This window comes from Moschus berezovskii, chromosome 4, assembly GCF_049115385.1.
Source record: "Moschus berezovskii isolate FMDL1 chromosome 4, NW_MosBer_1.0, whole genome shotgun sequence".
Taxonomy (NCBI): domain Eukaryota; kingdom Metazoa; phylum Chordata; class Mammalia; order Artiodactyla; family Moschidae; genus Moschus; species Moschus berezovskii.
Genome location: NC_142463.1, coordinates 27475904 through 27502004, shown reverse-complemented (window position 1 = coordinate 27502004; position 26101 = coordinate 27475904). Strand labels below are relative to the sequence as shown.

The 26101-nt window shown below is 41.6% G+C and overlaps 1 protein-coding gene across 1 annotated transcript; it reads left to right on the top strand.

Annotated features, from left to right (window-relative positions):
* Positions 1 to 1010: 1010 nt before the first annotated feature.
* On the top strand, positions 1011 to 24472 carry COA7 (cytochrome c oxidase assembly factor 7). Its single transcript, XM_055403223.2, has 3 exons — positions 1011 to 1174; positions 3906 to 4046; positions 23224 to 24472. Exons 1-3 carry the CDS (start codon positions 1069 to 1071, stop codon positions 23670 to 23672), a joined length of 696 nt encoding a protein of 231 aa, XP_055259198.2. The 5' UTR covers positions 1011 to 1068; the 3' UTR covers positions 23673 to 24472.
* The last annotated feature ends 1629 nt before the right edge of the window (positions 24473 to 26101 follow it).

The following is a 26101-nucleotide window of genomic DNA, read 5'->3' as shown; positions in this document are numbered from 1 at the left end:
TCACAGTGAGTGGCATGAGAATTAAAAGAGAATTATTTATCAAGCTCTTAGAATCTGGAACAAAGTTCAGCACTGTTTAAGCATTAACAGTCTTATTATAACTACTACAACAGCCTTATTTTAACAGTCTTATTACTACAACCAGTACAGCTACAGTGTTCTAGCTATCACCTTCCATAGCCGTTCATTCCTTAGGTCATTCGATCATTCATGTTGGAGGCAGTGGGTAGGTCTGGGAGGAAAACAGAGATGTATCCGTCCTTTCATTGTGCTTGTACTGACTTATGAATACTAGTTTGTCCAGCTACACCTGGAACATAGTAGGTGCTCAAAATACAAAGGTCTTCCTACTAACCCGCAAGTTCTTTAAAGGCAGTAACCATACTCCCTCCCATACTCCCATTGCCGGAGAAGGCAATGGCAAGCCACTCCAGTACTATTGCCTAGAAAATCCCATGGATGGAGGAGCCTGGTTGGCTGTAGTATGTGGGGTCGCTAAGGGTCGGACACGACTGAGCGACTTCACTTTCACTTTTCACTTTCACACATTGGAGAAGGAAATGGCAACCCACTCCAGTGTTCTTGCCTGGAGAATCCCAGGGACGGGGGAGCCTGGTGGGCTTCCGTCTATGGGGTCGCACAGAGTCGGACACGACTGAAGTGACTTAGCAGTAGCAGCAGCAACCATACTCCCTCAGCTGTTGTAATACTAAAACCAAGCACTTGGTGACGCTTAGGGAATACCGAATTAACGAATGTGATGAACGACCGCAGGCAGAGAAGCATTAACACCATAGGGCTGGCACAAATATAAAGTGCTGCAGAAAGACTGCTACCGGGTTCACGTGTGGGCTGACCAGAGGAAAACTTGGGACCGCCGTGAAGACATATGAGTGCCCAAAGGTCAGGACGCTCCGCCTCCCCAGCGCAGGGCTGAACGCGGACCTTGGCGGCACGCCCCTCCAAGGCCCCGCCCCTTCGCCGGTCACGTGACCGTGGGGGCGGGAGGACGTGCGGCGCGGGCGGGGTCGGAGCGGCGGGGTGGTTTTGACTGGGCCAGCGAGAGCCATGGCCGGCTTGGTGGACTTTCAGGACGAGGAACAGGTGAAGTCCTTTCTGGAGAACATGGAAGTGGAGTGCAACTACCAGTGCTACCGCGAGAAGGACCCGGACGGTGAGCGCCGCCTGCAGGGCCTTTAAGGACACGTGGGGGCTCCGGCCTCAGGAACGGGGACTGACGGGTCACGCGAGCGACCTCTGAGGGGATCTGGAAGGGGACGCGGGTGTCTGTGGGTCGTTGACTGCCGTGTGTGTGTGTGTGTGTGTGTTGGGAAGGGGCGGGTTGGGGTCCACGAGAACTTGCGGGGCACGCAGCGGGAGCACGCTCTGGCCGCACCGAGCCCGGAGGACTGGCGAGAAGGAAGAGAAGCGCTAGGGCATTTGGAGTGGAGAGACTACGGCTACATCAGTGAACTGATAAAATGCTCTGTCCTCGTGGAGCTTACATTCTCATGGGGGTTATTGGAAAATAAGCCTAATAAATGAAGTAATGTGTTAGAAGGTAGTAAGTGCAGGGGGAAAAAGAACTGACTGAGAGGTCTCAGCAGTTCAGGAGGGCAACTTTAAATTGAGTGGTCAGGGTGAATTATTGAGAAGGTAGCATTTGAACAAAGTGTTGAAAAAAGTAAGGGAGGTGCATGCCAGGCAGAGGTAAGGGCTAGTGAAAAGGCCCTGAGGCATGAATGTGCCCAGTGTGTTCTGGGAACCTTGAGTTGACTTCAGTTGTGGGTGGATGGTGATGTCCAGAATGGACCATCCAGAGCAGCCAGTGCCTTTGGGTGGTTTTCTTCTTAGTGCTTTTTCCCTTTTATTTATTTATATGGCTTAGTTGTGGCATGCAAACTCTTAATTGTCACATCCAGAATCTAGTTCCCTGACCAAGGATCCAGCCTGGGCCACCCCTGCATTGGGAGCTCGGGAGTCTTAGCCACTGGACCACCAGGGAAGTACCCATACTTTAAAAGGAAAAAAAAAAAAAAAAGCTATTGGCCCTGCCTTCTAAAGGCTTGCAGCCTTGCTCCAAGCTGACTAACTACACAGAGTTGCTCTGAAGTAGGATGGCTTAAAAGAATCCATGAGGTGCAGAATGGTTGGGGAAGACTCCTGGAAGAGGTCAGGAAGAATAGGCTAGTAATGATGATTAAATGGAGCAGAGGGAGTGAAGAAAATGCTCTTTCAGAAAACTGGAGTCAGACATAGTTAGAAATAAGACTGAGGAGGGACGGACCTTGGGCCACAGTGTGTCAGATCTTGAATGCTGGGGTAAGGTATTCGAAAGCCTTTATTGTGTAGGCAGTGGAGAGCCATACATGTGTTTTTGTACCCTGGAGATACACTCAGCAGTGAAGGAGGGGTAGATGGGCATATAAGAAGTGCAGGATGCTGCTCTTGAAGAGAGTCTGAGAGGAGGCAGTTTCCATAGCTAGTTCTGTAGTAGTCTTCAAAGTCATCATTTCGCAGCCATCGGATTACTGAAGTAACTTTCTAACTTGACTCTCCATTTGTACCCTAACTCTCTTAAATCTATTCTCTACTCTTAAACTGATACTTAAAATTTAATTTCGTTACGTTATTTACTAGATTTTCAGATGACAGAAATAACACATTTTTGTCATTATCAGTGTTGGAGTGGGTCCCCTCACACATGACTTCCTCCATATTCATCTAGATACATACAAACATTTATTAGAGTGACCTTTTAAAAATGCAAGTTGAATCATATCACTTCCCTTCATAAATCCTTCCAATCGTTTGCCATTGACTTGGAATAAAATTCCAGTTTCTTCCTATCTAATGTAAGGCCCTCCGATTGGTCCCTGCCTTTTCCTCTTTTCCTGCCCCTCCTGGATCCAGCTACATTATACCTTATTTGTGTCGAGCTTATTCTCTTTTTTGAGTCTTTTTATGTGCTGTTCCTTGTGCCTGAGTCTTTCTGTCTCCTTCCCATTTCATTGTCTTTAAATAGGTAGTTCATTCTGGTTATTCACATCTCAGCTCACACATTGAAGTCCTCAGTGAGGCCCTACCTGATTACCCGGTCTGAGGTAACCATTTCCCCCAAAATGCACAACAAACTGTCATATCATCCTGTTTTATTTCACTGATGGTGTTTATTAAGGTTTGAATTCATCTTGTTAAGCTATTTATTTATTGTGTTTCCTCCTCTAGACTGTAACTTTTAGGAGGACAGGTAACTATATTCCCAGCAACTAAAGCAGCGTCTCGTATATTGTTACAGATAGATGCTCAAATATTCATTGAATGAAAGTTAACAAGAGATGGGTGTTATTTTGGATGAAGAAAAGGTACAGAGGGGAGAGTTGTTAAGGAGAGGCTTGCTGGAAATAGAAACTACCAAGGAGAGGGAGTCTTATTTCTAACTCCTTTGGTAACTGCAATTTTGACTCTTTCTTCATGTACCCTGCCTGGCCAAGGATTAAAATATAGTCATCAAAGAACTGCTTCTTGCTGCCATGAAGACTGGCCTATTGACCCTTTTGGTTCTCACTGTTTAAATGCTGAACTTCCTGAGAAGTTCCAAAGCTAGCAAAGTTTCATCATTGAAGCCAGTGGATCTCTGGGCCTTCTTGACAGGGAATAGAAGGGCTGGTGAGTAGTAGAGGCAATGTAGGGGCCAAGGTCTTCCCGGTTTATACATTGCTCAGTCCCAGGCTGCCATTTGTAGGAGTAGCTGAACATGACCTGCATTTTTTGTGGTGAAGTCACCTTGCCACACCTCAGGAGGACAGAGGCTTGTCCTAAATAAAAGGCACATCCGGCCTGCCACACCTGGACCCTCCCCACTCCCCCAGACTTGAATGACAGCTTTTGCCCTTTCCTCACAGGTTGCTATCGGCTGGTGGACTATTTGGAAGGGATCCAGAAGAATTTTGATGAGGCTGCCAAGGTGTTGAAGTTCAACTGTGAAGAGAACAAACACAGTGATAGCTGCTACAAACTGGGGGCCTATTATGTGACTGGGAAAGGTAAGGAGTGGCCTGCTTTCTTTGGTCCTTATCATCGATGGTAGTGGTGAGGCCACAACCTGAGGCTCATACTGAGGTCTCTTTACAGATGGGTCTTCACAGGCATTGGGGAAGCATGTTGTAGGAAAATTTGGAGTCAAAAGTTCAGCAAAGTGCTGGAGGGAAGAGCATAGCCTTTCAAGTTAGGTAGACCTTGTGTGCGCTTAGTCATGTCCAACTTTGTGACCTCATGGACGGTAGCCCGCCAGGCTCCTCTGTCCATGGGATTTCCCAGGCAAGAATTTTGGAGCAGGTTGCCATTTCCTTCTTCAGGGGATCTTCCTCACCCAGAGATCAAACTGACATCTCCTGCACTGGCAGGCTGATTATTTTATCACTGAGCCACCTGAGGAAGCCCTCAGGCAGACCTTAGGGAATGTTAAGTCTGTAGTCACGTTAACTCTGTGTATCAGTTATATCACCTGTAAAATGGAGAAAAAACAATACTTTCTTCATAGGTCTTTGTGAAGATTAAATAGGGTAATGTAGATAAAGGTATCAGCATGTGCCTGGCACAGAGGAAGGGACTAGTAATCAATTCCTTTCCATCTGTCTTTTCTCCTCATGCCTTAATTGCAGTTGGTATTGAGTAGTGTTTAAGTTGCATTGTGTTGCGTGTGTGCTTATCATGTCCAACTCTTTATTGCCCCATGGACTGTAGTCTACCAGGCTCCCCTGTCCATGTGATTTTTCGAGACAGGAATATTGGAGTGCATTGCCGTTTCCTAATCTAAGGGATCTTCCCAACACAGGGATTGAACTCACGTCTCTTGTGTTTCCTGTATTGGCAGGCAGATTCTTTATTCTGTGCCTCCTAGGAATTACCTATTGCTAAAAAGCAGAGACATTACTTTGCCAACCAAGGTCCGTCTAGTCAAGGCTATGGTTTTTTCCGTGGTCATGTATGGATGTGAGAGTTGGACTGTGAAGAAAGCTGATCACCAAAGAATTGATGCTTTTGAACTGTGGTGCTGGAGAAGACTCTTGAGAGTCCCTTGGACTGCAAGGAGGTCCAACCAGTCCATTCTAAAGGAGATCAATCCTGGGTGTTCACTGGAAGGACTGATGCAGAAGCTCCAATACTTTGGCCACCTCATGCGAAGAGTTGACTCACTGGAAAAGACTCTGATGCTAGGAGGGATTGGGGGTGGGAGGAGACGGAGACGACAGAGAATGAGATGGCTGGATGGCATCACCGACTTGATGGACATGAGTTTGAGTGAACTCCGGGAGTTGGTGATGGACACGGAGGCCTGGCGTGCTGTGATTCATGGGGTCACAAAGAGTCGGACACAACTGGGCAACTGAACTGAACTGAACTGAAATAACAAATTATCCCAACAAACCTATCATTTCACACAGTTTCTTTGGGTCAGGAATTCGGGTGTGGTGAGCTGTGTGCCTCAGGGTCTCTCAATTAGGCTGCAGTCAAGACACTAGCCAGGGAACCGGGCTGTAGTCTTTTGAAGGCTTGACTGGAACTAGAATCTCCAGTCCTAAGCTGGCTCACTAACTTGGCTGTGAAGGCTTCCATTCTTTGCCAGCTGTTGTCAAGAGACCTTGGTTCCTTGTGACATGGATCTCTTCATGGGCTACTTGTATGTCCTTGTGACATGGCATTTGGCTTCCTCCAGAGTGAGTGATCCAAAAGAAGGAGCAAGATGGAATCCACAGTGTCTGTTATAACCTACTCTTGGACGTCACATGCTTTTCATTTCTATCCCATTCTGCTTATTTGAAGTGAGTCAGTAAGTTTAGCCTACACTTATTGGAGAGAACTAAAATTCTACCTCTTGAAAGAAGGACTGTCAAGAATTGATGGGCATATTTGAAAACCACCACAAGTTGGGAATATAACCTAAGACAGGCAGCTCTTCTTTTTGCTGACTAGTTCATAAGCTTTTTGAGGATGATATAATTCATTCATCACTTATTCCTAGTGCCCAGTGAAGCCTGGTTAGAAGGACGTTCAGTGAAAGTTTGTTGAAGAGGATGCCTTTCTTAAATCTCTGGAACTTTGTGGACTATTTCTGCCTTCACATGGAACATATGGTCTGTGGTAGTCTCAAATTTGAAGAAAGTTTAGCATTAACAGGAATATAAAGTTCTCTTTCTTAGGCAGAGGGGCATTTCTTTAGCCCATTTTCATTAATTTATGATTTGTAAGTAATATATAGCTGCATTATTATTTCTTTTTAATCTGTGTGCCACCAGTAACAGTTTAGTTAAATAATGTTACTTCCATCAACTGGAATGTTATTTAACCCATTAAAAAATAATGTTTCTAAATGGTTTTTGTTGATGTCAGGAAGAGTTTATAATATAATATTCCCTGAAGAAAGCTGAACACAAAATTATGTGTGAACTCAGCTGTACAATATAGCGTGGAAAAATAAAAATGTTCCTAGCTGTTAGTTTCTGAAAATATATCTTATATCATATTTTATTATATTTTTCATAAGGACTTTTGTTGTTGTTCAGTCCCTCAGTAATCTCTGACTCTTAGTGACTCCATGGATTGCAGCACGCCAGGCTTCCCTGTCTTTTACCATCTCCCGGAGCTTGCTCAAACTCACGTCCATTGAGTCGGTGATGCCATCCAACCATCTTGTCCTCTGTTGTCCCCTTTTCCTCCTGCCTTCAACCTTTCCCAGCATCAGGGTCTTTTCCAGTCAGTCAGCTTTTCGCAAAAAGTGGCCAAAGTGTTGGAGCTCCAGCATCAGCATCAGTCAGCCTCCAGTGAATATTCAGGATTGATTTCCTTTAGGATTGACTGGTTTGATCTCCTTGCAGTCCGAAGGACTCTCGAGAGTCTTCTCCAACACCACAGTCAAAAACATCAATTCTTCAGTATTCAGCCTTCTTTGTGGTCCAACTCCCACTTCCAGACATGACTACTGGAAAAACCATAGCTTTGACTAGATGGACCTTTGTTGGCAAAGTGATGTCTCTGCTTTTTAATATGTTGTCTAGGTTGGTCATAGCTTCTCTTCCAAGGAGCGAGCGTCTTTTAATTTCATGACTGAAGTCACCATCTGCAGTGATTTTGGAGCCCAAGAAAATAAGGCCTGTCAGTGTTTCCATTGCTTCCCCATCTATTTGCTGTGAAGTGTTGGGACCGGATACCTTGATCTTTGTTTTTTGAATGTTGAGTTTTAAGCCAGCTTTTTCACTCTCCTCTTTTACCTTCATAAAGGTACCTTTAGTTCCTCTTCACTTTCTGCCGTAAGGGTGGTGTCATCTGCATATCTGAGGTTATTGATATTTCTCCCGGCAATCTTGATTCCAGCTTGTGCCTTATTCAGTTTGGCATTTCACATGATGTACTCTGCATCTGATTGTACTTCGTCTGTATGTGGTTCATCTGCATATGCTTGTGCTTCACCCAGTCTGGCATTTCGCAGGATGTACTCTGCATAAAGCAAAATGATTGTCTGAGGAGGCCTTACAAATAGCTGAGAAAAGAAGAGAAGCTAAAGGCAAAGGAGAAAAGGAAATATATACCCATTTGAACGCAGAGTTCCAAAGAAAAGCAAGGAGAGATAAGAAAGCCTTCCTCAGTGATCAGTGCAAAGAAATAGAGGAAGAAAATAGAATGGGAAAGACTAGAGATCTCTTCAAGAAAATTAGAGATACCAAGGGAACATTTCATGCAAAGATGGGCTCCATAAAGGACAGAAATGGTATGGACCTAACAGAAGCAGAAGATATTAAGAAGAGGTGGCAAGAATACACAGAAGAACTATACAAAAAAGATCTTCATGACCCAGATAACCATGATGGTGTGATCACTCCCCTAGAGCCAGACATCCTGGAATGTGAAGGCAAGTGGGCCTTAGGAAGCATCACTACAAATAAAGCTAGTGGAGGTGATGGGATTCCAGTTGAGCTATTTCAGATCCTAAAAGATGATGCTGTGAAAGTGCTGCATTCAGTATGCCAGCAAATTTGGAAAACTCAGCAGTGGCCACAGGACTGGAAAAGGTCAGTTTGCATTGCCATCTCTCCAAGCCACTCTACAACAGTACGTGAAGTGTGAACTTCCAGATATTCAAGCTAGATGTAGAAAAGGCAGAGGAACCAGAGATCAAATTGCCAGTATCTGTTGGATCATTGAAAAACAAGAGAGTTCCAGAAAAACATCTGCTTCTGCTTTATTGACTATGCCAAAGCCTTTGACTATGTGGATCACAGCAAACTCTGGAAAATTCTTCAAGAGGTGGGAATACCAGACCACCTTACCTGCCTCCTGAGAAATCTGTTTACATGTCAAGAAGCAACAGTTAGAACCCAACATGGAACAACAGACTGGTTCCAAATTGGGAAAGGAGTACGTCAAGGCTGTATATTGTCACTCTGCTTATTTAACATATGCAGAAGCACATTATGTGAAATACCAGGCTGGATGAAGTACAAGCTGGAATCAAGATTGCCGGGAGAAATATCAGTAACCTCAGATATGCAAATGACACCACCCTTACGGCAGAAAGTGAAAAGAGCTAAAGAGCCTCTTGATGAAAGTGAAAGAGGAGAGTGAGAAAGCTGGCTTAAAACTCAGCATTCAAAAAACGATCATGGCATCCGGTCCCATCACTTCATGGCAAATAGATGGGGAAGCAATGGAAACAGTGACAGACTTTATTTTTGGGGGGGCTCCAAAATCACTGCAGATGGTAACTACAGCCATGAAATTAAAAGGTGCTTATTCCTTGGAAGAGAGGCTATGACCAACCTAGACAGCATGTTAAAAAGCAGAGATATTACTTTGCCGATGAAGGTCCGTCTAGTCAAGCTATTGTTTTTCTAGTAGTCATGTATGGATGTGAGAGTTGGACCATAAAGAAGGCTGAATGCCGAAGAATTGATGTTTTTGAATTGTGGTGTTGGAGAAGACTCTTGAGAGTCCCTTGGACTGCAAGAAGATCCAACCAGTCAATCCTAAAGGAGATCAGTCCTGAATGTTCATTGGAAGGACTGGTGCTGAAGCTGAAACTCCAATACTTTGGCCACCGGATTCGAATAATTGACTCATTGGAAAAGACCCTGATGTTGGCAAAGGTTGAAGGCAGGAGAAGGGGACGACAGAGGATGAGATGGTTGGATGGTATCACTGACTCAATGGACATGAGTTTGAGCAAGCTCTGGGAGTTGGTAATGGACAGGAAAGTCTGGCATTCTGCAGTTCATGGGTCGCAAAGTATCAGACATGACTGAGCAACTGAACTGACTCTGTATATAAGTTAAATAAACAGGGTGATATATACAGCTTTGACATACTGCTTTCCCAATTTTGAACCAGTCTGTTGTTCCATATCTTGTTCTAAATATTATTTCTTGATCTGCATACAGGTTTTGCAGGAGGCAGGTAAGGGTGGTTTGTTATTCCCATCTCTTTAAGAATTTTCCACAGTTTGAGGTCCTTATAAATTAGAACAAAAGAGATTGTGGAGGTTGTGAAATTGTTTTCCCTTCTCATTAGACAACGCTTCCCTGGTGGCTCAGTGGTTAAAGAATCTACCTGCCAATGCAGGGGACATGGGTTAGGGAAGATACCCTGAAGAAAGAAATGGCACCAACTCCAGTATTCTTGCCTGGGAAATCCCATGGACAGAGGAGCCTGGCAGGCTACAGTCTGTAGGGTCTCAAAGAGTCAGACGTGACTTAGTGACTAAACAATAACAACAACAGGTGTGATTAATGATTGTGCACTGAGACAGTTTTTTTGGTTTGTTTCAGTGCCCCTTTGTTGAGCAAACTTATTATTTACTGTGTGCAGTGAAGCATAGATGGATCAGTGTGGGGGAAGAAATCTTTTTTTTTTTTTTTTTACCTCCTTCACAGGGAAGAACTATTTAGACTCATTCCTGCTTACTTTGGAGAGCTTGATAATTATCTTCATAGAGAGACATGTAAAGTACCTTGAAGGTTCAGTTCTGGGAGCATGTCATCAACTGGGGTGCTGTCATAGAGGAGGAGATATTGAAACTGGTTCTTAAAAGACAGAGCAAACTTTGTTTGATAGAAGTATAATAGAGTTATGTCTTCTCTCTAGAATAGAGAGAAAGTGAGCAGGTGAAAGAACACAGTGTTTAGAGAGTAATACTTAATGCTGTTAAGCTAACATTCTTAACTCCCTTCAGGTCTAGTGTGGTCACCGGAGATCCCATTAGCTGATATTGACTCAGACCCTTTGGATTATTGTTTAGCAGACCTTGGGCTCTACCATGTCTAAAAGCCAGTACTTTTGATTCCCTCTGCCTGGTTCTGAGCCAAAAAATGTTCCCTCTGTTCTGAAAACATGCCCGGTGTTCTTTCTTGACAAAGACTAGTTAATAACTCTCCTTTTATCAAGGATAGCTTGGGGCAAGGGGAAGAGTGGGAGGTCAGTTTTCATACTGAGGACTGATTAACACTGTGGCATCAGGCAAGGCATTCTTCTTTTCTGAGCTACAAATACCTCAGTGACAAAATTGGAGTAATAATAGCTCAGAACATATTCATAGAATTTTTATGAGCATCAAAGAGCACACATGTATAAATCAGCTATCAGTTCAGTTCAGTTCAGTCGCTCAGTCGTGTCCGACTCTTTGCGACCCCATGAATCACAGCTCTCCAGGCCACCCTGTCCATCACCAATTCCCGGAGCTCAGTCAAACTCATGTCCATCGAGTCGGTGATGCCATCCAGCCATCTCATTCTCTGTCGTCCCCGTCTCCTCCCACTCCCAATCACTCCCAGCATCAGAGTCTTTTCCAATGAGTCAGCTCATTGCATCTGGTGGCCAAAGTATTGGAGTTTCAGCTTCAACATCAGTCCTTCCAATGAACACCCAGGACTGATCTCCTTTAGGATGGACTGGTTGAATCTCCTTGCAGTCCAAGGGACTCTCAAGAGTTTTCTCCAACACCACAGTTCAAAAGCATCAATTCTTTGGTGATCAGCTTTCTTTACAGTCCAACTCTCACACCCATACATGACCACGGGAAAAACCATAGCCTTGCTAGATGGACCTTTGTTGACAAAGTAATGTCTCTGCTTTTTAATATGCTGTCTAGGTTGGTCATAACTTTCCTTCCAAGGCGTAAGCGTCTTTTAATTTCATGGCTGCAGTCACCATCTGCAGTGATTTTGGAGCCCAGAAAAATAAAGTTAGCCACTGTTTCCACTGTTTCCCCATCTATTTGCCATGAAGTGATGGGACCAGATGCCATGATCTTAGTTTTCTGAATGTTGAGCTTTAAACCAACTTTCTCACTCTCCTCTTTCACTTTCATCAAGAGGCTCTTTAGTTCTTCTTCACTTTCTGCCATAAGGGTGGTGACATCTGCAAATCTGAGGTTATTGATATTTCTCCCGGCAGTCTTGATTGCAGCTTGTGCTTCTTCCAGCCCAGCGTTTCTCATGATATACTCTGCATATAAGTTAAATAAGCACAGTGACAATATACAGTCTTGACGTACTCCTTTACCTATTTGAACAAGTCTTGTTCCATGTCCAGTTCTAACTGTTGCTTCCTAACCTGCATACAGGTTTCTCAAGAGGCAGATCAGGTGGTCTGGGATTCCCATCTCTTTCAGAATTTTCCACAGTTTATTGTGATCCACACAGTCAAAGGCTTTGGCATAGTCAATAAAGCAGAAATAGATGTTTTTCTGGAACTGTTTTGCTTTTTCGATGATCCATCGAAGTTTGATCTCTGGTTCCTCTGCCTTTTCTAAAACCAGCTTGAACATTTGGAAGTTCATGGTTCACGTATTGCTGAAGCCTGGCTTGGAGAATTTTAAGCATTACTTTACCAGCGTGTGAGATGAGTGCAATTGTGTGGTAGTTTGAGCATTCTTTGGCATTGCCTTTCTTTGGGATTGGAATGAAAACTGACCTTTTCCAGTCCTGTGGCCACTGCTGAGTTTTCCAAATTTGCTGGCATATTGAGTACAGCACTTTCACAGCATCATCTTTCAGGATTTGAAATAACTCAACTGGAATTCCATCATCTCCACTAGCTTTGTTCATAGCGATGCTTCCTAAGGCCCACTTGACTTCACATTCCAGGATGTCTGGCTCTAGGTGAGTGATTACACCATCGTGATTATCTTGGTCGTGAAGATCTTTTTTATACAGTTCTTCAGTGTATTCTTGCCACCTCTTCTTAATATCTTCTGCTTCTGTTAGGTCCCTACCATTTCTGTCCTTTATTTATTTAGGTATACATATATCCCCTCCCTTTTGAACCTCCCTCCTATCTCCCACCCCATCCCACACCTCTAGATTGATCCAGAGCCCCTGTTTGAGTTCCTGAGCCATACAGCAAATTCCATTGGCTGTCTATTTTACATATGGTAATGTAAGTTTCCATGTTACTCTTTCCACACATCTCACCTCCTCCTCCCCCCTCCCCATGTCCGTAGGTCTATTCTTATGTCTGTTTCTCCATTGCTGCCCTGTAAATAAATTCTTCAGTACCATTTTTCTAGATTCCGTATATATGCATTAGAATACAATTTTTATCTTTCTCTTTCTGACTCCCTTCACTCTGTATAATAGATTCTAGGTTCATCCAACTCATTAGAACTGACTCAAATGCGTTCCTTTTGTGATTCATGGGGTCGCGGAGAGTCGGACACGACTGAGCGACTGAACTGAACTGAACTGAACTGAATATTCCATTGTGTATATGTACCATAGTTTCTTAATCATTCATCTGTCAATGGACATCTAGGTTGCTTTCATGTTCTAGCTGTTGTAAATAGTGCTGCAATAGTGCTGTTTCCTCAGGGTATATGCCTAGGAGTGGGATTGCTGGGTCATATGGTGTTTTTATTCCTAGTTTTTTAAGGAATCTCCATACCGTCTTCCATAGTGGCTGTATCAATTTACATTCCCACCAAGAGAAGTTGGTGGTGCAAGAGCGTTTCCTTTTCTCCACACCCTCTCCAGCATTTATTATTTGTAGACTTCTTGATGATGGCCATTCTGACCAGTGTGAGGTGATAACCTCATTGTAGTTTTGATTTGCACTTCTCTAATAATGAGTGTTCTTGCCTGGAGAATCCCAGGGATGGGGGAGCCTGGTGGGCTTCCGTCTATGGGGTCACACAGAGTTGGACACGACTGAAGTGACTTAGCAGCAGCAGCAACAGCAATAATGAGCGATGTTGAGCATCTTTTCATGTGTTTGTTAGCCATCTGTATGTCTTCTTTGGAGAAATGTCTGATTAGGTCTTTTTCCCACTTTTTGATTGGGTTGTTTGTTTTTCTGACATTAAGTTGTATGAGCTGCTTGATAATTTTGGAAATTAATCCTTTGTCCGTTGTTTCATTTGCTATTATCTTCTCCCAACACCTTGCTTATAATTTCCTTTGCTGTGCAAAAACTTTTAAGTTTAATCAGGTCCCACTTGTTTACTTTCTGTTTTTATTTCTGGAACTGTAGGAGGTGGGTCATAGAGGATATTGCTTTAATTTATGTCATCGAGTATTCTGCCTATGTTTTCCTCTAAGAGTTTTATAGTTTCTAGTCTTACAAATTTAGATCTTTAATCCATTTTGAGAGTGTTAGAAGTGTTCTAATTTCATTCTTTTACATGTAGCTGTCCAGTTTTCCCAGCACCATTTATTGAAGAGGCTGTCTTTGCCCCATTGTATATTCTTGCCTCCTTTGTGAAGAATAAGGTACTTATAGGTGCACGGGTTTATTTCTGGGCTTTCTGTCTTGTTCCATTGGTCTGTATTTCTGTTTTTGTACCAGTACCATACTGTTTTGATGACTGTAGCTTTGTAGTATAATCTGAAGTCAGGAAGGTTGATTGCTCCAGCTCCATTCTTCTTTCTCAAGACTGCTTTGACTGTTCTGGATCTTTTGTGTTTCCATATGAATTGTGAAATTTTTTGTTCCAGTTCTGTGAAAAATGGCATTGGTAATTTGATAGGGATTGCACTGAATCTGTAGATTGCATTTGGTAGTATAGTCATTTTCACAATATTGATTCTTCCTATCCAGGAACATGGAATATCTCTCCATCTGTTTATGTCGTCTTTGATTTCTTTCATTAGTGTCTTATAATTTCTTGTGTACAGTTCTTTTGTCTCCTTAGGTAAGTTTATTCCTAGATATTTAATTCTTTTTGTTGCAATAATGAATGGGATTGGTTCCTTAATTTCTCTTTCTGATTTTTCATTGTTAGTATATAGAAATGCAAGTGATTTCTTTGTATTGATTTTGTATCCTGCAACTTTGCTAAATTCATTGATTAGCTCTAGTAATTTTCTGATACTATCTTCAGAGTTTTCTATGTACAGTATCACATTATCTGCAGACAGTGAGAGCTTCACTTCTTTTCCGATCTGGATTCCCTTTATTTCTTTTTCTTCTCTGATTGCTCTAACTAGGACTTCCAGAACTATGTTGAATAATAGTGGTGAAAGTGGACACTCTTGTCTTGTTCCTAATCTTAGGGGGAATGCTTTCAGTTTTCACCATTGAGAATAAAGTTTGCTGTAGGCTTGTCGTATCTGGCCTTTAGTATGTTGAGGTAGGTTCCTTCTGTGCCCATTTTTTGAAGAGTTTTAATCATAAATGGGTGCTGAATTTTGTCAAAGGCTTTTTCTGCATCTATTGAGACGATCATATGGTTTTTATCTTTCAATTTGTTCATATGGTGTATCACACTGATTGATTTGTGTATATTGAAGAATCCTTGCATTCCTGGAATAAACCCAAGTTGATCATGGTGCATGAGCTTTTTGATGTGTTGCTGAATTCTGTGTGCTGAAATTTTATTGAGGATTTTTTGCATCTATGTTCATCAGTGATACTGGCCTGTAGTTTTCTCTTTTTGTGTTATTTTTGTCTGTTTTTGTCTTTCTTTGTGTTGTTTTATCAGGGTGATGGTAGCCTTGTGGAATGAGTTTGGAAGTGCTCCTTCCCCTGCAATTTTTTGAAAGAGTTTTAGAAGGATAGGCATTAGCTCATCTCAGATGTTTGATATAATTCTCCTGTGAAGCCATCTGGTCCTGGGCTTTTGTTTTACAGGAGATTTTTGATCACAGCTTCAATTTCAGTGCTTGTAATTGGAGTGTTCATAATTTCTGTTTCTTCCTGGTTCAGTCTTGGAAGATTGAAGTTTTCTAAGAATCTGTGCATTTCTTCTGGGTTATTCATTTTCTTGCAATACAATTGTTCATAATAGTCTCTTATAATCCTTTGTATTTCTGCATTGTCTGTTGTAACTTTTCATTTTCCATTTCTAATTTTGTTGATTTGATTCTTCTCTCTTTTCTTCTTGATGAGTCTGGCTAAAGGTTTGTCAATTTTGTTTATTTTCTCGAAGAACCAGGTTTTAGTTTTATTAATCTTTACTATTGTTTCTTTCATTTCTTTTTCATTTATTTCTGATCAGATCTTTTTGATTTCTTTCCTTCTACTTATTTTGGTTTGTTCTTCTTTTTCCAGTTGTTTTAAGTGTAAATTTAGGTTGTCTATTCAATGTATTTCTTGTTTCTTGAGATAGGATTGTATTGCTATAAACTTCCCTCTTAGAACTGCTTTTGCTGCATCCCATAGGTTTTGGGTTGTCATGTTTTCATTGTTATTTGTTTCTAGAAATTTCTTGATTTCCCTTTTGATTTCTTCAGTAACATGTTGGTGATTTAGAAAAGTATTGCTTAATCTCCATGTGTTTGTGTTTTTTACAGTTTTTTTTTTTTTGCTTGTAATTGATAGTCTCATATCATTGTGGTCGGAGAAGATGCTTGATATGATTTCAGTTTTCTTAAATTTACTGAGGTTTGATTTGTGATCCAAGATGTGGTCTATCCTGGAGAATGTTCCGTGTGCACTTGAGAAGAAGGTGTATTCTTCTACATTTGGATGGAATGTCCTGAAGAAAACAATGAGATCCATCTCATCTAATGTATCATTTAGGACTTGTGTTTCCTTATTAATTTTCTGCTTTGATGATCTGTCCATTGGTGTAAGTGGGGTGTGAAAGTCTCCTAATATTATTGTGTTACTGTCAATTTCTCCTTTTCTGTTAGTGTTTGTCTTATGTATGGAGGTGCTCCTATGTTGGGTGGATAGATATTTACAGTTGTTAATGTCTTCCTCTTGGATTGATCCCTTGATCATTATGTAGTGTCCTTCCTTATCTCTTATAATATTCTTTATTTTAAGGTCTGTTTTGTCTGATACGAGGATTGCTGCTCCAGCTTTCTTTTGCTTCCCATTTGCATGGAATATATTTTTCCATCCTCTCACTTTCAGTCTGTATATGTCTTTAGGTCTGCAGTGGGTTTCTTGTAGACAGTTTATATATGGGTCTTGTTTTTGTATCCATTCAGCCAGTCTGTGTCTTTTGGTTGGAGCATTTAATCCATTTACACTTAAAGTAATTATTGATATATATGTTCCTATTGCCATTTTCTTAATTGTTTGGGGTTGATTTTGTCGGTATTTTTCTTCTGTTGTATTTCTTGACTATAGAAGTCCCTTTAACATTTGTTGTAAAGCTGGTTTGGTGGTACTGAATTCTCTTAACTTTTGCTTGTCTGAAAAGCTTTTTATTTCTCCATCAATTTTGAATGAGATGCTTGCTGGGTACAGTAATCTTGGTTGTAGGTTTTTCCCTTTCAGTACTTTACATATATCCTGCCATTCCCTTCTGGCCTATAGCGTTTCTGTTGAAAGATCAGCTGTTAAACATATGGGGTTTCCCTTGTATGTTACTTGTTGCTTTTCCCTTGCTGCTTTTAATATTCTTTCTTTGTGTTTAGTCTTTGTTAGTTTCATTAATATGTGTATTGGCGTGTCTCTCCTTGGGTTTATCCTGTATGGGACTCTTTGCGCCTTTTGGACTTGATTGACTATTTCCTTTTCCATGTTGGGGAAATTTTCAACTATAATCTCTTCAAAACTTTTCTCATACCCTTTCTTTTTCCCTTCTTTTTCTGGGACCCCTATAATTCGAATGTTGGTGCATTTGATATTATCCCAGAGGTCTCTGAGACTGTCCTCAGTTCTTTTCATTCCTTTACTTTATTCTGCTTCTCAGAAGTTATTTCCACTATTTTATTTTCCAGCTCACTGATTCGTTCTTCTGCTTCAGACATTCTGCTATTGATTCCTTGTAGAGTATTTTTAATTTCAGTAATTAAGTTGTTTGTCTCTATGTTTATTCTTTAATTCTTCTAGATCTTTGTTAATTGATTCTTGCATTTTCTCCTTTTTTGTTTTCAAGGTTTTTGATCATCTTAACTGTCATTATTCTGAATTCTTTTTCAGATAGTTTGCCTGTTTCTTCTTCATTTATTTGGGCTTCTCTGTTTCTAGTTTGTTCCTTAATTTATGTAGTATTTCTCTGCTTCATTTTTTATTTTTAACCTTACTGTTTGAGGCCTCCTTTTCCCAGGTTTCAAGGTTGAATTCTTTCTTCTTTTTGGTTTCTTACCTCCTCAGGTTGGTCCAGAGGTTTGTGTAAGCTTCGTATAGGGTGAGATTTGTGCTGAGTTTTTTTTTTTTTTTTTTTCCCCTCTCTGATAGGCAGGCTGTGTGAGGGAATCTGTCTGCTGATGATTGGGTTTGTATTTTTGTTTTGTTGTTTAGATGAAGCGTCCTGCACAGGGTGCTACTGGTGGTTGGGTGATGCTGGATCTTGTATTCAGGTGGTTTCCTTTGTGTGAGTTCTCACTGTGTGATGCCTCCTAGGGTTAGTTCTCTGGTAGTCTAGGGTCTTGAAATCAGACCCCACTCCAAAGGCTCAGAGCTTGATCTCTGGTCAGGAACAAAGATTCTACAAATGGTTATGGCATTAAGTGAGATTAAAACAGATATCCAGTAATCAGAAACCAAAGATGAACCTCAGACAAATGGCAATTACAAAATCAGGCAAATAATAATTAAAATAATGGAATATACACGTATACATTTACACCCCTGAGTAAAGTCAAAACAGTCCAACAAAAATAAAGTACAGTTGATTGAATTGGCAAACAAAGGAGATAAAAAATTGTATTTACCAGTTAAGAACAAAACTAACTAAAGCAGAAACTGGAAAACAAAACTAAAGCAAGGTGCTAAGTGGGGAATAAAGCAATGAAAACAAAACTAACAAATATGTTGAGAGGAAAGGAAAGAAAGAAAGAATAGATATGCAAAGTCAAATAGAGGTAGATAAAGAAGATTTATATACCTTAAAGATTAACTCCATGGGGAAAGGAATAGTAGGAAAAGCAAGCAAAGGAATAAATTTAGAAAAAATAATAATTGGTTTAAAAAATTAAAATTCAAGAAAGAGAAAAGGAAAAAAAAAAAGGAAGACTCCACAGAATTGTAGAAGCCTAATGTAGAGACAGAGGTTTATAACAATAAAAAATGTGGCTGAGAAAAAGCTCAAAAGCTTAATTAGATTTCATAGTACCAATAAAATTAACTACCACAGAAGGAGGAAAAAAGAAAAAAAAAATTTTAATCCAAAAGAATCTACAGAACAAGTCAAAACATAAGAATAATAATTGTTTTTCTTGAGTCACTATTGTCAGTTCTTTCCCCAGTCCACCTCACCTCCCTAGGATGCCCTTCAACTCTGCTGATCTCTGGACCTACTATGGGGCAGCTCACATTCTAATCTGGTCCTACTCCTGTGTGTTCATGCCTCCAATGTCCACAGCTGTCAGAACTAGTACGTTTTCTTTTGTGGGAGCTCTCAGTGACCTTTATATCTTCCATAGACACAGAGTCTGCCTAGTTGATTGTGTGGATTTAATCTGCAGCTTATACAGCTGATGGGAGGGTTTTGGGTGTTCTTCCTTATCCATACTGCTCCTGGGTTTCAATTGTGGTTTTATTTCCACCTCTGCATGTGGGTTGTCCTCTGGGGTTGCTCCTGAGGCTGCCCTGGAGGACTTGGGTTTGTCCCTGTGAGGACCATGTGTGGAGGTGGTGCAGCTGCTTGGGTCGCAGGGGTTCTGGCAGCACCAGGTACTCAGGGGAGTTGGCGGCTAGGGCAGCAGGATATGGTATGGCAGCTCTAGAAGGGTATGGCAACCAGTATTGGCCAATATGCTCCAGTATTCTTGCCTGGAGAACCCCCCTCCTTGACAGAGAAGCCTAGCAGGCCACAGTTTACAGAGTCTGAAAGAGTCAGACATAACTGAAGCAACCCTGCATGCATAGATGCAAGACTTTTTTTGCCTGTGGCACCTCTGCCCCAATGAGAGTTGAGCGTGAAGGTGCTGCAGCTGCTTGGCTTGCAGGGACCCTGGCAGCACCGAGTGTGCAGGGACATGGACTGCCTCAGCTGCAGGAGTTCTCACCTTATCAGAACTTTTTTGTGAGCCTCTTGTAGCTGATGATCAGAAGGCCTCTTTGACCAGTCTTTCTCTGTAGCTCTGCCTGTTCAGGTGCTTAGAGGGCTCCCTTGCCTGGGGTCCTTCTCTGTTGTTCCACGCATCAGGCACTTAAAGAGGCACCCTGGATGGCGTCCTGCCCTGTAGTTCAGTGCATCAGGCATTTGATGGTCCAGCCTCTCTATTGTTCAGCTGCGGATGCTGGCCTGTGGAGAGAGGCTGTGGAGATGGCTCCACCCACCAGGCATGACTCAGCAGTATTGCCTTGCTTCCATGGCTGTCCAGCTTTCCTCTACAGGCATTTCCCACCACAATCTCCTCCCTCACATCCTCTCAATCCATCTCTCCGCAGTCAACAGTTGGCAGCCCTCGTCCTGGGGTTGCTCCACAATCCCTAACTCCAGCTCTCAGCCACTGTGCCTTCCAGGGGACCTGCGTCCCTGTCTGGAGTATGTATGGCTGCGGCAAAGACTGTCTGATTCTCATTCCATTTAGGCTGCCACAGATCAGCTGTTTCACTCTCGGCCTTAAATGTTTCTCCTCTGGCTCAGACAAGTGACCCGATGTGGGACTTGGACCTTGCTTCAGTTCCCCCACCTGCCACGGGCAGGTCTAGTCCTACTGACACTCCTGTTTTTCCCCCTAGTTCCTTCTCCTACCAAGTTTTGCTTGGTTCTATATATTATTTTCCTCTGGTCAGGTACTCCTGTCCACTCCCAGCTGGTGTTCTCTATGCATTTCTGTGTCTGAAGGTGTATTCCTGATGTATCCGTGGAGCGAGAGGGACTCCACGTCCATCTACTCCTCCGCCATCTTGTTCTTCCATGAAATTCTTAATTGTTTTCTCTCAAATTATCACACCCCTGTTGTCTTTCAGTTTAGCAAGTGGTGTCTCTCCCTACTGAGTAGCTCGTGACCAGTTTGTCTTTAAAATATGTTTCAAATCTATCCTCTTCTTTTCCTGCTAGTACACTTATTCAAGCCACCTTTCTTTCCTGCATCATTAATTCAGGTCTCTAATCATCTTTACATAAAGCAACTGAAATGAACTTTTAAGGATATAAACCATGGATTCCACAAAATATATGAAGCAATTGTTTTAAGACTTTGGAAGTTAACTCAGTGCAGTAGTGTGATCCCTGAGAAAAGGGGAACACACAGGATGAGCCCCATGCTTTGGCTTTCAGCCTGGAGGTACTTTTCAGACTAGGCAGAAGGAGGTAGAAGCCAAGTAGATTATGGTATTCTTGCAGAAAGGATGAGGCATAGGTCAGAGTTTCTGGCCACTGAGGCTACTGGAGGATTAGGCCTCAGAAGGATCAAACCTCAGAAGGATCAGGCTGATTCACCAGTGAACCTGCCAGAACAAAACTCAGCAGTCTTTGGTAAAAGGTGAGAGATTTATGTGATATGAAGAGAAACCAGAGTATAGTAGTTTGTAAGGGAATACAACAAAACCCAGACGGAATAAAGTATCATCTACAATGTGCAGGAATAAAGGAATTATTAAACAGAAAAAAAAAATCAGTCAATAGAAACAGACCCAGATGTGACAGGAATGTTGGAATTAACAGTCAAAATATTTTTTAAACAGGGAAATAAACATGTTAAAGAATTTAAACAAAAGATGGACACCATGAATGAACAGATGGGCAATCGCATTAGAGAAACTGAATCTATTAAGAAGAATCAAATGAACTCCTATGATTGAAAAATATAATATTTGAAATGAAAAATTCACTGGATGGACTTAACAACAAATAGAATACTTCAGAAGGAAATAAGCAGTGAATCTGAAAGATCAGTGAACTTCGAGGATTGTAGATGTTCTCTTAAACTGAACCACTGAGACAAAAAAAGCAGAAAAATTCCCCAACCCTCAGAGTCTCAACCTGTAGGGTTCAGTGTCCCTTAATCTAACACAGCATGTATTGGAGCCCAGAAAGAAAATAGATTGGGACAGAAAAAAATGTTTGAAGAAATAATAGTATAAATTTTCCAAATGATGGAGCCAGGACTGGAGCCTCAGTTTTCTGCCTTCAGAGCTCAGGCTTCATTAACCTCTGTTTCCTGTATCTCCCTGAGTTGAAATAACATATCTAACAAAAAGTAGAAGGCAGGAGAAGAGAGATGGGAAGAAGGATGAGAATTCCCCTTTTATAGTTGTGAGTCAATACTGTCTGAAATTTGGTTAAAACAAAATAAAAACGGAATCCCCTGGCAGTCCAGTGGTTAGGACTCTGTGCTTCTGCTGCAGAGGCCACCATGAAACACCCCCCCGCCCCAGGTCCTTGCCCCGACCCCAGCCCCTTGTCCCCCCCCCAAAAAAAAACCCAGTGACTTTAACCTTTAAATATTATTGATAATTTATAACTCTAGGGCCTCATTTAGGAAATTTCTCTGTTGAAGAAATACTCATTTGAAGTTAGCAGTTTCTTCATTTTCACTTGTCTTAATAAATGCAAGTAAAATCAAAGTTAATTTTTTTATTTACAAGTAGCATGTGTAATCTGGTTTTCCAAAGTGCAGTTGACCATCAAACAACACAGGTTTGAATGATCCATGTGGATTTTTTCAACAATAAATAGAATAGTAATGCTCCATGATTTCTATCCCCCATTGGTTTAGTCTGTGGGTGCACAGGAGCACTTTTAGGGAAGGTTGACTCTTAAGCTATTCTCGGATTTTTGGCTGCATGGAGAGTGGATGCCCCTCACAGCTTTCAAGAATCAACCGTACTTCTATCTAGCTGTCCATTCAGCCAGCCAACATTTAATTCAAACACATGCTACAAAGATGACTGGAATGGTGTTCTCTTAATGGTGGTTTTTTCTAGGTGGTGTATTTGGGATGTCTTCTTTAAAAACTAATGTTGAGATATGTTTCTCTTTTTTTTAGGAATGACGGATTTTGAGAATGGGGGATTTGAAATGTACCATTAAAACAAAAAAAAGAAAAAAGTGGGCCCTGTCACCACCTCTATTTAAGATGATCCATTAGCAGTTTTCCATTGCTCGGAGGTTAAAGTGCAAGGTCCTTAAGAAGACCCATCAGACCCTGCATGAGCTGGCCCCTGCTTGCCTCACCACCCTTCCTTAGTGATTTCTGAGTTCTAGCACATGGGCTCCTTTTCTCTTTGTATTCTGTTCCTGCTGTCAGGAACAGTTTTCTTTGCCATTTTTTCCCCCACTCCATATTTTTCTTTTCATTCTTTTTTCCATTGTTTCACAGCTCAAATGTTACTTCTTTGGAGAAACTTTCCTTTACCTCACCTCTTACTTCAGAGCCTTGATCATTCTCTTAGCATCCTGTACTCTTTCTCCATATGCTTGTCACACTTAGAATCATACATTTACTTGTGTGGTGTTTAATGTCTGTTTTATTACACCAAAAAATTCACAACGGCAGGGTCAGTATCTGTTTATTCCTTAGAACCTAGCGTAGTTGGCAATTAATATATATTCAGTATATATTTAAATTAACGAACATTTGGCGAAGTGCTTATAAGATGCCGTGATCTTGCTTTTATCCCCAGAGGTAAATATCATTTACCAATAAGGACGAATAATCATTTCACCCTTTTTACCTGTTTGGGCTTCCTTATAAGATACCATTTGAGCAGAAGATTCCGTGGCTGAAAAAGCTGTAAGGTCTGTGTACTGTAACAGGCTATCTGCTTTTCGTGCTGCCGTAGCTCACAGTATATAAACTTTTATTTGGAAATTGCTTCCTGATTTTGTCCTGAGACATTCAGCTTCTGTCCTGGCTTGGATTGACTTTTTTGCTTTCTTCCCAGGTGGACTGTCCCAGGATCTGAAAGCTGCGTCCAACTGCTTTCTGATGGCATGTGAGAAGCCAGGAAAGAAGTCCATTGAGGCATGCCACAATGTTGGTCTCCTGGCACATGATGGACAGGTCAATGACGATGGCCAGCCCAATCTGGAGAGGGCCAGAGACTACTACACAAGGGCCTGTGATGGCAACTATGCTGCTAGCTGTTTCAACCTCAGTGCCATGTTCCTGCAGGGTGCCCCCAGCTTCCCCAAGGACATGGGTCTGGCATGCAAATACTCAATGAAAGCCTGTGACTTGGGCCATGTCTGGGCCTGTGCTAATGCCAGCCGCATGTACAAGCTTGGGGATGGTGTTGATAAGGACGAAGCTAAGGCTGAGGAACTAAAAAATCGGGCCCGGCAGCTGCACAAAGAACAGCAGAAAAATGTCCAGCCTTTAACATTTGGGTAGGGTGGCCCACCCTCCCATGCTACAGACAGCTTGATGCTGGCACCTCCTATTTCTGATGCAGCCCTTGAAGGTCGACTTGCTGGAGAAGAAAGACTTGGTATTTAATATCAGTAACTCTGATTACATAGACCCATTGCTCCCCAGTGTCACCTGCTCAGATGTAGTCTGAAATGTTTATTTTGGTCAGTATTTGTCTATCTGGTGTGATCCACATTTATAAGATCTTGGTTCTCAAACTCTTCCTGTTCTGTGAAAAATAGCAGACTAGTGAGCCATAAAGATTGTGGGGGTGGGAAGGACAGACAGAGCAGGAAACTGGAAAACTTAGTAGCCACAGGGCCTGAAGGAATCACCATCGTCACCATTGTTTTAGTTGGGAGAGCTTAAAAAATCAAAGTATCTTGATTTATATAATAGTGGGTTTAAGGAGCTAAGAACAGTTAAATAGTCAGGACTGCCATTTGCTGACTTATGTAATCATTGGTATGGGCTGTTTTTTTGTTTTTTAGAGTCAGATTTTTCAGTAAATTCAGAGATTGGGAGTTATGTGTGATGTAAAGATAAAGGTCATTATGCTTCTGAGTTGCTCAAGAGGATATAACAGAAAACTTCCTTTGGTGGAGACATTCACATGTTAAAAATTGTATCCTCAGGCCACTCATTTGGTACTGTTAATAAAGTAACTTACCCCAGAAATTTGTAAGCAAGGGATTTATGATACATTTTGTCCCTCAGAACTGAACCTTTTTCACTGTTCCTATGAATAAACTATCTTGATTGGTTAGTCGTGTCTGACTCTTTATTACCCTAGGGGGCTGTAGTCCCCTAGGCTCCTCTGTCCATGGGCATTCTCCAGGCAAGAATACTGGACTAGGTTGCCATGCCCTACTCCAGGCATAAGAGACGTGGGTTCTGTCCCTGAAGGATCTTCCTGACCCAAGGATCTTCCTGACTTGAACCCGAGTCTCTTATGTCTCCTGCACTGGCAGCTGGGCTCTTTACCTCTCTCTCCACGTGGTAAGCCCTGATTGATTAGTAGTTTGTGGTATTCTCTCTAGAGTCTTGGTAGGGTAGAAATGATTTTCTTTGTGGTGGTTGTGCCTTTTAAGAATATTTGCTTTTTCTATTATCTTCCTTACTTGACACTAGGGGGCGAGCTTGTCATTTTTCTGCAGATGGCATGACCCTTATTTCTGTCATCACTTATGGTTTTAGGGCTTTCAGTTTTGCAGCTGTTTTAGAAGGAAGGCATGCTGGATGAAGGTACTTGTAAGCACAGCCTGCTTGCTTCACAAGTTGATATAAGAGAGAGACTTTCCCAAGAGCAGAGAAGCTTTAAAGAGTGACTTTAGTTTTAAAATATAATTTTTGTTGTGGTTAAGATAAATGGTGTAGACCAACAAGCATATAAAGAATTCTCAATATAACCAGTCATTAGGGAAATGCAAATCAAAACCACAATGAGATAATTACCTCATACCTGTCAGGATGGCTTTTACCAAAAAAAAGAAGAAAACATGTGTTGGAGAGTATGTGGAGAAACTGAAAGCCTCATACTTTGTTAGTGGGAATATAAAATAGTGCAACCACTACTGCATATTGAAAACAATATGGCAGTTTCTCAAAAAATTAAACGTAAAATTACCATATGGTCCAATAATTCCACTTCTGCATATATATCTGGAAGTATTGATAGCCGGGTCTCCAAGAAATACTTGTACACCCATGTTTATAGAAGCATTCACAAAAGCCAGAAGGCAGAAGCAACCCAATGTTTATAAATGGGCGAATAGACAGACAAAATGTATATACGTGCAATGGAATGTTATTCAGCCTTGAAGGGAATTCTGACGTGCTATAAAATGGATGAACTTTGACATTATACCAAGTAAAATAAGCCCATCACAAAAAGAAGTACTGTATGATTCCACTTAGAGGAGGTATTTTAATCTTAGAAATAACTTATAAATGAAAGTAGAAGGGTGGTTGCCACCTGTTAGGAGGTGGGGGAAGAAGGGAGTTGTTTAATGAGTAATACTGTTTAGATTTTGAAGATGAAAAGTTCTGGATATAAACGAGCAAAAATGTGAATATACTTAACACTACAGAACTGTATATTTTAAGATGGCTAAATTATGTTAATGTGTATTTTACCACAATTTTGGGCTTCCCTGGTGGCTCAGTGGTAAAGAATCTACCTGCAATGCAGGAGACACAGGTTCCATCCCTGGGTCGGGAAGATACTCTGGAGGAAGAAATGGCAACCCACTCCAGTATTCTTGCCTGGGAAACCCCAAGGACAGAGGAGCCTGGCGGGCTATGATCCATGGGGTTGCAAAAGAGTCAGACACGACTTAGAGACTAAACAACCGCAATTTTTAAAAAACTGTTAACATTTAATTTTTTTTTTAAATGCAGGATTTGAAGTT

Excerpts from the sequence above, each read along its gene's own strand:
- COA7 (XM_055403223.2), top strand. The coding sequence starts at position 1,069 with ATGGCCGGCTTGGTGGACTTTCAGGACGAGGAACAGGTGAAGTCCTTT. Across the intron at positions 1,175-3,905 it reads CCGCGAGAAGGACCCGGACG|GTTGCTATCGGCTGGTGGAC; the intron begins GTGAGCGCCGCC and ends CTTTCCTCACAG. Across the intron at positions 4,047-23,223 it reads CTATTATGTGACTGGGAAAG|GTGGACTGTCCCAGGATCTG; the intron begins GTAAGGAGTGGC and ends CTTTCTTCCCAG.